The sequence below is a fragment of the Anopheles darlingi genome, chromosome 3 (genome assembly GCF_943734745.1).
Source record: "Anopheles darlingi chromosome 3, idAnoDarlMG_H_01, whole genome shotgun sequence".
Classification (NCBI taxonomy): Eukaryota; Metazoa; Arthropoda; class Insecta; order Diptera; family Culicidae; genus Anopheles; species Anopheles darlingi.
The window spans coordinates 62,136,736-62,149,788 of NC_064875.1; the positions used below are offsets into that span (position 1 = coordinate 62,136,736).

General features: G+C 52.4%; 1 protein-coding gene across 1 annotated transcript in view; it reads right to left on the reverse strand.

The window, feature by feature from the left end:
* LOC125958040 (uncharacterized) overlaps positions 1-11,571 on the reverse strand; it is a 49,885-nt gene extending 38,314 nt beyond the window's left edge. Inside the window, exons 1-2 of the mRNA XM_049691139.1 lie at positions 11,412-11,571; positions 296-1,541 (exon numbers count right to left, since the gene is read on the reverse strand). Coding sequence (XP_049547096.1) covers positions 296-1,205 — 910 coding nt within the window. The 5' untranslated portion in view covers positions 1,206-1,541; positions 11,412-11,571. The remainder of the gene's footprint in view (positions 1-295; positions 1,542-11,411) is intronic.
* Between the last annotated feature and the right edge of the window lie 1,482 nt (positions 11,572-13,053).

Consider the following 13,053-nt stretch of genomic DNA (forward strand, 5'->3'; position numbering starts at 1 on the left):
GTAACACTTGGCAATACTTCTTAAGTAACTTCTTCAGACCTGAACTGAAGAAACAGCATCACAGAACCAATTGGGGCACGGAATTGGCGACTCGCAAAATCATTTCGCAACAGTTTTGTCCAGAATATCCGCTGGAAGGCGCGTGGCCGTGGCGTGGTAATTAAAACATTTGTCCCCTCCGCTTCTGTTGGCTATCGGGTTGTCTTTGCGCGAGGTCACGCCTCGAAAGTTTGTCCATTTAATTTCGTTTCGAACGTGACCACAAGCGTGGTCCCTTGGAGGTCGCCGGACTTACCGTGCTCTAGACTTTGATTGCAGCAGCGGAGGGCTTCGTCGAGCGAGTGCGCCTCCAGATGGCGTTGTGCTTCCTCCTGCAGTTCGGCCGCCTTCAGCTCCGGACCCCACCAGCGTTCGACGAGCCGCCGGATTAGAATGTCCTGCTCGAATCCAACAACCGTTGTCGTGGCGGTCGTCGAACTGTCAACTGCGTCATAGCGTGTCAATTCCAGCGACGCATCGCTGGTACGGGCTGGCACTGTGCTCGACGTTGATGGGGATGCCACGACGGAAACGACCGTCGATGAGGCGGTCACTAGTGGCGTTTGGGCGATCGATGGAAACCGTTGCCCACAGACGGTGCAGCTACTGTGGCCGAAGCAACACTGCCGGCAGAACGTATGACCACAGGTGGCCGTTACCGGGTAGCGCAGGACACCCTCACAGATGGGACAACACAAACCGTCCACTAACGGTTGCTGGGCTGGCGGCGCGGTACTTGTGGTGCCACTGGCCATCACAAATTCTGCCCGACGTGCCACAATGTACTCGAGGAGATGACTCACGAACGACACGCCGGAGCTCACGGACGGTTCCGGATTAAACCTGGCCAGCGCGGACACTAGCAAGTCCCGTACAACCTCGGCGGATGTTGCGGTGGTAGTTGATGGCATCGGACGTGCGATGGCGACTGTAAGCAGCGCTCCTGCATCCTTGGCGCTCTCCAGTTCCAGTACATTTTGCTCTACACTTTGCTCCTCACTTCCTTCTACATTATCACCAGCATCTGTACCACCATCACCACCACCACCACCACCACCGTCATCCCATCCGTCATCACGGATGTCCTCGGAGCTATCGTAGAGCTCTAGGTCGGTGCATTTGTAGTAGTGTGACTTCCCGTAGTAAACGGGCGATGTGGCGGGCATTGTGCTCCCGGAGGAGGAGTTGCACGAGGACAATATGGGCACCCCGGCCCCGGAGGAAAGGGAATCACACGGAATTTACGCACAACGCACGGACACGAACACGAACAGCGCACACTAATACACGACCGGCGGCGGCATTCACTAAATGCACACAAACTCTTCTTTCTCTTCTTCCGCGTCTCGTCGTCACTTCTTCCTGGCGGGTGGGCTTTCACGAGATTTGCTTCCGCGTTTTCTGTGTTTCTCACACCACGATACACACACACGCACACACACTCACAGATAGGAACACACGCACGTACACGCACGCACAGTACTATACTATGTTCTTGAACTCTAGAAGTGAAGACGGAAGAAAAGAGAGAGGAAAAAAAAATGAGTAACATTAAGAACTCCGTCGTATTTGATGTCTACCAGGAGACTAAGGAGGTCCTCAGAGGCCTTTTCAAGCCGGCAAGACCATGAACGGCGCTTCGAGAGACCGAGAAAATGCGTCGGAATGAGCTGTGGATGGATTTATGCTGCTGCTGCTGCTGCCGATCGACGCCAGACCGATTATGTAATCATCGTGATCGTGAGCACCGAGAACCTCTTTGTGGGACGTGCTGTGGCCGCAGAGCGTTGCGGTCTCAAGGGATATACCAGTCATAAGGACCGTGGTTGCCGTTTCACGTTGCAGATTAAAATGTCGTGACACTTCTAATGTATGTCTTGGGGCTGAGTGTACACCCAGGGGGGGGCGCACGCACGCACGCACTCGCGTACTGGTTTGGTGACAAATTTGCGGCCGTGTCACTTTCACACACACACACGGGGTAACACACTCGCTCTCTCACACCACCAACAACCGATCCGGATCGTTTTATTCGCGATTATCATTCGCGATGAGACGATCAACGACGATCGCGCAGCTGTGGCAAATGGCAGTGGCGAGTGAGAGACCAGCTCCATCATCGTCATTAGCTCTTGTCATGGCCTTTTATTAATAGAAAAATGATGACGACCGGCCGGCGTAATAGGTGCTGCTCGACGACACTCTCGACCGAAAAAAAAACCGACTGCATCTCATGTTCCGTTTGCTCTGCTCCAGGATCGCGCAAGATTGCTCCATATCTGTCATATTTCTAAAGAGATTTTACAGTTAACATCTCACAGTATTCACACACACACACAAACACATTATTATAGGAGAATAGAATTAAGCATTTGATTGATTCCAGGAAGAACGGAAATAGCAACGCGATTGTCCCTCCAATGACAAGACCTTCATAGCCACGACTTCCAGGAAGTAATTTTGCGATTGCGAACAGATGAGATATAGCGAACGATCTCAACACGAGCACGACGATGACAATCGTGCGCTGTCAATGATGGTGGTGGTTGGTGTCAATGTCTCAGATCAACATCTTCCTCTCAGCATCATCATCATCATCACCGTCATCCTGTGATACCGAAAATAGCCTTCCGTCACCTTACCATGACTCACTTGAGGTCAAGGGGAGGGGGGGAGGAAGCAGAGCATGTAAATAAAGAATGAATCAGTATTCGTGGATATTAATCACCGAATTTCCCGAAGAACTCCCACAAGACACTTGTAATGGGCCCAGCACTGCTCCCGTTGCATGGCTCTCGCGAGGTTCAGTGTCATGGAAATTCATGAACTTTTATGCAAGCGAAATGCGTCATCCGGTGCGGAGCGTTATCGATGGCAGAAGAGGCCTATTAGCCACCCACACACCCCACACCGATAAGCCCATTCCAGCCACCCCCGCCGGCCGGTCTTATCGATCAATCCAATCGATTTCGCGCCTTATCACGCCTCGTCGCTTGTTTTGGGATTTCTCGAATGTACGCGTCGAACGGTCGTACGGGCGACTCCTCGATTATTGTTTTTGACCTTCGTTATCGGGTTCTTTGTGCTCGTCCTCGCCCGGCCATGTTTGTTGTGGGAGGAGGAAAGCTCACTCCATGTCTCTGCGCACAATATACTCTCCCTTCTGCGAATCCATGCGCGAGCTTGATAAGATGAACACTCACTCATCGCGAGCATCTCTTGAGTATGAAAATGGAAAAAACCAACCCAACCAAGGAGACGGTTTTCCTCCCCTACTCCCGGGTAAACCGAATCTCCATTTTAATTGATTCATTTAGCAAACAAATTATGCCCGTTTGCCATCGTCCTCGGTCTGAGTCTGAGCTACTGCGGGGATGCGGGGTTCCATTCCACGAAGGATGATGTTCCACTTTGTGCGGTGGTGGTCCCCACTTTTCGCGGCTTCAATTCCGTTACCTCGACCTCGTTTTTCCCGGACACGACGGCGGCGGCCTTTACTGCGACCTGTTGTTATGGGAGCAAGCGGGGGGAGGCACACGGCATTAACGAACGCGAAACCGCCACCAGGCCATCGTGGTTTGTACTAACACCAGGGACCGGACCGCTGACTGGTACAACAAACCGCTGACCAAGCAATGTGTTTTGGGGTTTTGAAGGTGGAGAACAGAACAGTTACATAACGCGGCACGCGCGTATTAGAAGGTGCTGCTGACGACCACGACAACGACGACGCAGCAGTACGCTGACCATCGGTGTGTGGTGTGTGTGTGTGTATGCGAAGCGCCATGCCAACGTTCGCTTTCTGCCCCATATTGGGCTGTTGCTGCTGTTGCTTCTTTTTTTCCAAATAAACCCGAAAGAAGCGGGCGAGCGGCGGTGGCCACGACCGCGCGACGCGACGCTACGCGTTCCTCCGACGCGGTTTTGTTGATTTTACGAATTTGGACAGTTTGTTCGCTTGTCGCGTGCAGCAGCAACAGCACCATCTTCCTCCTACGAAACTATAAATAGACTTGCTCCCGCTCCACCGCCGGCTCCTGATTGTAGGCCACTCCATGGCCTGCTGTCTCGTAGTAGTCTTCGTCCCAAGTAAACATGACATTTTATCGCTTCGCGAGCTCGATTTTCCATCGTTTGCACTCGTCGTCAGCAGCAGGATGGCCGCTGACCTGCTGTGATGTGGCCCGAAATTGCTTAATTTTCCCCATTTTTCCCAATTCGACATGGACTCCTCGGCGTATTTCAAAACAATCGAAGGAGCCACGATCGAAATGGAACGGAGCAAAAGTAGGCGCCCCGCGCGTTCACTTTACGCGACTGCCTGGAGTGGTTACGCAACCGACCGACTGACAGTCAGCACGGAGCGCCGCGCACAGGTTCTTGGGACGGGACACGTCATTCGAAAAATTCCCCGAATCGGGAAGTGGAAATCCGTTGGAGCGTGTGATGGTCGCGATGATTGCGCCACGCGACTTCCGGTTCTCCATGGGAGAGGGTAGTGGTGAGGTACGAAGATGCTACGTGACAAACAGCAGCACACCGCGCGTTCTCGTCTCAAGAACGTAATGATCGGGAGGGGAGTGGCACCAACATCAGCAAGCATCGAAGCAAGTGCATCAAAGCACGACCATGGTTCCCATATGGTAGCTTCACTCAGCCCGGAACAGCTGAGATAACAAACATCCAACCAAACAACGCAACACAGCAACACGGTGTCGAGGTGTCGATTGTTCCTTCACTGTGTGCTTTGTGCGAGAAGTGCCGGCTTCGATCTTCGGTCACTTGCGGGGACTTGCGATGTTCTGAAGTAGCCTGCTCGCCGTCGTCAATGGTGACGCTGTTGGATTATCTAACCCCCTAAAGCCTCAAAACTGTTGCTGCATCCGTTTCTGTTCCCGTCGTCTCTTCGACATTCTTTCGCTCTGGAACGGGCGTCTTTTTTCTCTCTCTCTCTCTCTCTCTCTCTCTCCCTTTTCTTCTCCATTTAACTCAAGCACTTCACCAAACCTTCGTTTCACGCAACCTAAAACCCAAATTCGTCCACGCACTTCGTTCCAATCGTGTTCTACTTGAGCGTTCTCCAGCGCACACACACACCGACACGCAGACAAGCACAGTGAGGGTGCGAACTCACTTCGCCACAGCACGGGAATGGGCGGCCACACGTTCGCAGCACGTTACATAACGCGCGCTAGACGACGGAACGAACGCGAAACCGACGGCTTCGGTCTCGCTTGTCGGTCGGTCGGCCGTCGGTCGAGGGTTTGTTCTAGCGTACCACCACGGCCACGGTGCGTGTTCATCTGGACGATTGAGTCATCCGGAACGCGGCGCAGTGCCACGCCATGCCATGCCATGCCGTGCGTTTAATGTTTCCTTTGATGCTGCGGCTACCAATGCTGGCTTTGATCCACTTACACGACGTCCACGAGATATGAAGCGGGATTTCAGAACAGAACACTCGGTAGACATAAGCACACACACACACATCAAAAACACACGTAAATGATTTTTCTTTCACCGGTTGTACAAAGAGAGAGAGAGAGCAAAGAAGCTGTCTACAAGCCGCGTATGTGCCAGCAACTGATGCTGGCTTCCCTCCGTTGGGGGCGATTCGAATTCGATCCGATGCTGCGTCGTCGGCGTCGTTGTCGTCCTTAACCGTCGAGAAGCCACGCGAAACTGACCGGCACGGTATAACGGTGTACGCGGCACCAGGAATGCCAACATAGGCCCCTATTGCGATTGTCTTGTCTCGTTTCCGAGACAAGACTCGACCAGTCTTGTCTGGCAAAAACCGCCGAGTCTTGGTTGTCTAAAATCGGTATTGCGAGTGTCGCATGAACACTTGAATGAACAAGTGTTCATTTGGCTGTCAAAAGCCATCAAAATCGCAGCTTTGTTTGTAAACAATCGTGCGCAGTTTGAATTTCCTTACCGTTAACGTGTTTTAATTCATCAAAAAAATGTTTTCAATCGTACAATATTTGTTCAATTATTCTCAATCTCTGATGCATTTTTATTCAGGAACTCGATCGTCACGAAAGCAAATGCTGAGGTTTAAGCCCATTACATGGTTCTCAGAAAATGTGCCATTTCGTACAATTGAACATAATCGATTACTGGTAATAGGTTATTGATTAATTCCATTAAATTCAACCAAAAATTCCAAATCAACCGCCAGTCTGCTAAATAAAAAACTGTTACGGTAATCTTAAATCGCAGTCTTGTTTGGCAGACTCCCAGTCTGGTAGCTTTGAGTACAAGACAGCTGAGTCTCGTTTCCAAGACAGAAATCGGTGTCAAGCAAGACACTCGCAATACCGACACCAGACTGACGTTTGTCTTGGAAACGAGACAAGACAATCGCAATAGGGGCCATACTCTCGGGTACTAGAGCTCTGGGCCTACTACGTGAGATGAGAATGGGGAGCACTCTTCGTGTGGGTTATGCTCTCACTGCTCTCTCCCTTGTACGTGCTCGTGCTCGCGAGTTCTCTAGTGGCGAGAACGCTCCGTGGTTCATGCCAAAGGAGCATGCTTATCATCCTGCGCGTTGTAGTGGTGTGCGCTCCGCCTACTACCATCACTACTAGCACCATTACTACCACTACTACTGCTAGCGGATTGGCGGTCGCGTGGCTGTTGGCAATAAATAAAAAAAAAACAACAACCACTACCGACGGCGCGTTTTGAAGGTTGTGTTATGAAACCAACGGTTTTTCGCTTCTGTTCTGTTCAAACCGCAAAATTATCGCGGCCGCCAGAGAACCAAAAGGGACACACGACATACAGACGCACACACACACACACGCGCGTAGGCAGATTATTTGCCGGGCCACTGGTGGATCGGATCGTAAAAAGCAGCTCGACGACGACGGCGACGTTGTCGTCGCCACCACCGCAACGCATCCGGTACTTGGCACACACAGACACACGAGGTGGCCACGTTGCCAGCTATTTGTGGGGACGGGGGGGAGGGGGGGGTGGAGGGGTGGACGCCTCGCAACGGAAGGAACGGATGTAAACAAACACTACAACACTATAACGCGATGTTATAGTACGGTGCGTGCGATGAGCAGCAAGTTAAAACGTGAACGCACGTGTGTGCTTGTGTGTGTGTGTATGTCCTGTTACACTACAGCGAAAGGTTGTTAAACTCACGCAAACCCCTAATGGAGTTGGCTCGGGTTTTTGGCAAACCGCGACCGAACCAAACCACAACCCCCTGCTGCTGCTGCTGCTGATGGGCTGAAAAGGCGAGGCGCCTCCATCGGGTGTGACCGAGCGGCAAATTATCGCGATCGTTTGCACCACCACACACCGCTACCGGAAGAGAGCCCTTTTGGAGTGTGGTTATGGTAAGGCATATTGATTTGGCAGTCCACTCCCCTTCCCCCTTCGCGTTTGCATAATTCCGGATTTTTTTGTTCCGGGAAAAAAATCGAAAATCCTTCTCCAAGGAGTTGTTGTGTTTGTGTGTTTTTGGCAAATCACAGATAGTTCACTTGGCACCTGGCATGGCACCGCACCGCACCACACCGCACCGCACGGTTATGTAAAATATTATCAAATATTGGCCGCGGTATTGTTTACCGGGAATCATCATGTAACAGTGCCGGAAGTGGTGATGCCTTCATAACTCGAGGCGGGGGCCTCGAACGAAACCAGAACGTCCCGGAGCGTACACCGTTGGACGAACAAAAATAGAGCGCCTTCCATCTGCAGAACGTAATCGAGCCTCTGGTGTGTGTGTGTGTGTGTGTGTGTGTGTGTGTGTGTGTGTGTTTGCGGAATTACGCCGGAAAACAAACTCCGGCCCAGCATTACGCAACTTGGACCGCGAGTGACAGGACAGGAGTGCTCCGTTTGCAATTGGCAGTTGCTGGAGTTCCCGGTCAGGACCATCAACAGGACGAGAATGTCCTGGTACCATGCGGCTCCATTGCCACGTCCGCCAGCTCCGACTCCTGGCTGGTACCGGAGCGATGGAAAGAGTGCCAAGAAAACGGAACTCCTTTGTCGCTTCTCAATCGAACACAATCAAACACCGGGGTGTTGCGATGTGTTAATGATTATGATAGCTGTTGGTCCCACAAATGACTCCGACAAATGGAGTTACTCTCCGTCCATGATTTGCGCGCGCTCTCTCGCGTTCGTTCTCTCTCTCTCTCTTTCATTCTCTCTCCCTTTGTGTTCTGCTCTCTGTTTGTGATAATGATTCACGGTACAGTTTGGTTTCCGAAAAAAAGCTAAACGTGAGAACCATTCCAGCAGCACCCTTGGCTCACTCACACCTCACACAAATGTGAACAAACCGGGCCGCGGCGGCGTGGCAGCATAGCATATTCGGAGCGGAAAGTGAAGAGAACCTTCTTCCCTTAAGAGGAGGAGAGGAGAGGAGCGGTGGACAGAAAACTGTTGCATAATCGTTTGCCGTGTCGTGGCGTGTGTCAGCATAACACTTCGCCGGCCGGAAGGAAGTGAAGTGAAGTGAAGGAAGCGAAGTGAAGGCCCATAAGGACCTCTATACGAGCCTCCATTTTCTTGGGAACGTGTTAATCGACAACGAGCCTCATTTGCCTCGGTATATTGGACCGTTTTATAACCGGTATAAGAGCTGATTATTCTAACCAATTTATGGCGTCATTCTAATCGCCGCTCAGATGCGTCACTCCGATTGTTGTTCGCCGTACGAGACTCATTATCAGGGTGTTGGGAGAGGGGGGGGGGGGGGGCGGGAAAAACCAATGACCCAACCGTTCCCGCTGTTATGTAAACAGAGCGCTCGACGCGGGTGTTACATCAAATCGGGTGGAACCGATACCGAGAAGATTCGTCTTCTAGAAGTCAACATCTTTTTGACGTTCTGATGCCAGCGATGCTGATACTGGAGGACCGTCCATCCGATGTCGCACCTATTAATGAGCTCAGCATTTGGGTGCTGGATGATATGCTGGGATATGCGCATGGAGCGTTATGTAATCGGTAACCAGAAAGGTCGGACACGCTGCGCCGCGCTACGTTACGAAGGGGGATTATGTCACCGGGAAGCGAGCAGCTCAAGCGCGCCGTTCCAGAATGGCGGCAAGCCGGCGAATGCAAACCAACAGGCCATTCCCATAGCGTCCATCTCGCGTCACGTCACGCACCCCTTTCCCCCCCCCCCCGCCTGGTCGATCCCGATTTTCTCTTCGTCTTCATCGGTCGGTTTTAGGGGGGACTCTCACACACACACACGTACACAACAGTAGCTGAGTAGAAGCGGTTGTTCGGCGCGATAAGGCCGGGAGGAATTCTCTTCCCATTAGTTTGGCGGCTGGCCAGAGATGATTATCGGCGACCGATGAACGCACGCACGCACCATTCACAACGAACGCGCGCGCGTGAATGGGGGGTAACTTAGTGAACTAGTGAGCGGGTAATGAGTGTCCTTGCTCACTTCTCACTATAAAGCCGATGAGTAGCCAGCCAGCAAACACAGCGTCAACTGAGATTCGCGTTTCTGGAGAACACTTCTTAGCACAACAATGAAGCCACAAACACACACTCACGCACTGCGAGTGTGGCGCACGAACGCGATTAAAACGCGATCAGAGTGAACAACCGGGGGGGGAGGGGGGAGGAAGTTTAAAGTGAACACTATCCAATCTATACCAGCACGGTGAGTGCCGTTTGCTGCACTCACCCGTACGTAATCCTTTTCACGAAGAAGCGACGGCGGTGGTTTGGTAATCCCGCAAAACAAAAAAAAGGCGGCCACTACGCCACTAAGGCAAGAGGGTGGGTACGTATGGGGCAGAGAAGAGACCGAAAAAGAAGAAGATGATGAAGAAGAAGAAAGAGAAAAAAATCTGACGAGCACGCGGTTAGGTAATCACAATATGGGGCGTGTGTGTGTGTGTGTGCATCGTGGCGCGTATGTAATGTTAGCTTCGGAGAATCGGGAATAGTCGACCCGGTTCCGATAAGGCACCACCCGGCGGGGGTGGAGGGCGGCGTCGTTGTTTACCCAAACAAAAAAAGAAGCACCGCGCAATTACTCGCCATGCCGGCGTTCTAAATATGCTGGAAACCTTAGAATGGTGGTGACCAGAACGTACCGCAAGCCACTCTTGTTATCGAATGCAGTGTCCCCCGTGCCACTATCTATTCACACACACACGCACACACACTCGGTCTCTGTCTTTGCAGGTCAACTACAATGTACAGCTCGCCCTCGTTCAGCCATGTAACTGCGGCGTATGCTATCCCATCCCCACCACTGCCACTGCCACTGCACTGCCTGCCGACCGACCGGCGACGGCAGAACGTGAAGCGAAGGCCCTGCCAGTGGCCAGTGGCCGAGTGACGCAAACATATGCGCCCCCTTTTTAACCGGAGCGCGAAAGTCAAACAAACCTTCGCCGCGCTAATACGTAACGAGTCGGGGCGCGCGACCCCCAGGTTGCAGGCAGCTGGTTACGGGGTGTTGTGGCCACTGATGTGGCCCTGATACCGGCGCTCGGCTTCGCAAACACACACCAAAAAAAAAAATGCAAAATAATGCGTTTGATAATTCACATAACACATCTGGAGCATCTGCGATGAAGTTCTAGAGAGCGAGCGAGTAAGAGTGTGAGAAAGAGTGCGAGAGAGGGAGCCTCGATTGCAACTCAGATGTTATATCATCATCGCCGACATCATCAACAACATCATCATTGCCGGAGAAGGAGGAGGCCACACGCTGGAACAATTCTTCATCACGCGCGACGGCGCGATGGCGGCGGCGACGGTGACGACGAGAACTGATTCGGTAATCAAAGTAGCTCAGCGCAAACGATCTTTACACTTCTAGGGAGGGGGAGCCGGAGGACACCTAGAGGGACACTTACATCATAAACACACAAACACACACACGTACAGACTGACAAACACGCACAGAGATACAGAGACAGACGAAATAAAACACTGCAAGAGCAGCAGAAGCAGCAGCAGCAAAATGACCTTTTTTTCTGAATGGCCGTTCGTTACGAGGCGCAAAAGGCGAGGCCTCGGATCTTCTTGATTACAAAACACTTTGCCACACACACACACATGGGCGCACACACACATTTGCGCGCCTGGTCACTGTTATGAGACACACGCTCGAACACACAACAAATGTGGCACAGGATAACACTACCAGGATCACCAACAGAGATGCACCGAGAACCACCCCCCCAAACGCCCCGATTTAGTGGCCCACCACTCGTCCGATGCCACGTCCGATTTTTGTTTTTTGAAGGATGCTCCCGCTTACAACTGATTACGTAGGCGGCGGCGGCCTCGCTTCTCGCGGTGTCGTCGTCGTCGCGCAATGTGTTGTTGCGTACACGCGGCGTAAGCGTTACCTGAGCGTTGCTGAGAGCGAATGATAGAGAGCGAGAGCGAGAGCGAGAGGTCCGTGCAGACCAAAACACTAGCACGAACCGAACGAACGGTGGCGGCCGCACAGCAGCAACAGCAACAGCAACAACAACAGCAACAACCGAGCACCTGCAACAACGAACTGTACGAACGGCAACGGCTGCTGAAACGACGCTGAGCGTGCTCGCGCGCTGCTGGCCACGATCGAAATGACCGCCCCAAAGCGAAGTGCACAGCGGAGCTCACTCGAACTTTGTTGCGCGGTCGCCACCGAACGAAACGAACGAACGAACGAAATGAATCCGAAACCCATCAAGCAACCCACAAGCAGGGGATAGGCCTTCTTGGATGAGAGCGCAGCGCGCAGATATCGGAGCGAATCGTGAGAGCAGCGCCATCACGACGACGACGACGACGTCGACAACGTCGACGGCAGCGGCGGTGGCGGTTATGCTCTTTTATGTAACGCACCATATTCACGCAACATAGCCGCTCGGTTATCGCTTACTTTCGATCCCTCTCTGTCTCTCTTTTACTTTTTTCTCTCCTTCATTGAATGGTCTGCTCTCTCTCTCTCTCCTTCTCTCTCTTTCGCACAAAAAGACCTCTCTCCCAGAGGGGTGACGGTGGTGAAGGGGAGGCCATGTTTACGCACGCGGGAGCTCCCTTTTTCTGCACTCGCTTGTGCTCATCGTCGTCGCAGTTATATAGGTCAGTATTACAGACCGTCTGCGATGCTTTTCGGTGGTAATTCCGTCCAACAATACAACTACTACCGTCCCGGCCAAAAACTCCCCACCACCATCTTTCGCACCATCGAAGCACGCGACGCATCGCAAGACGTGTTACGCCGGTTGCGAAAGGTTGAAACAACCGAGAAAAGAGCGGCAACGATGATGATGATGATGATGCGTTGATGTTACAATATGCATCCTTCGCAATAGTAGCAACCATGGTCAGCGGTGCTGGTGCTCGTGGCCGATGGTGGCCGACAGTGGCCGATTCACAGCCGGTCGCGTGCTGAGCTTCAAAACCAACGCAGCGGCACGCGTTTGGCATTGTGCCCCGTATTCCGTACTCACACTGGCCCCCCATCCCACAACCACTCCTCCGAAAAGGTTGCAGCAATAGAGTCAGAAGCGGGTCAGTTGTTAGTGGGGTGCAATATCGCATAAGCGCAATCTGTCCTTCTCTGCCGAGCAGCAGCAGCGGTGGTGGCCTGCGAGGGTGTGCTCACGACCAATGAACACACACGCGCTAGGCAAAGTAGCGGGTGTACTAGATATACTTTTACTTTCCCTTCCCCCAGGGAGTCACACACAAAAAAGGTGCCACGCGACTCACGCTGCTGCAGCTGCTCAGTTTGCAACTTGTAGAGAGCGACAGAGGACACGACGGGATGGTGGAATGGTTCTTTTCATTTATTTTAATGACATCTGGGGAGCGTCTGGCGCAAGTTTGTCTTCGGTTCGGTGGTTCTCGTGCCACAAGACAGGAAGCCACTTGGTTTGAAGGAGTAGTGCGCCCCCTAATGTAATGTACTTACTATGTTGCGCTTTTCAATGTTCCAGGCGCACGAAGAAGCTGCTGGCTTCTTTCGGACACACTAATGAGCCGGAACCGTGA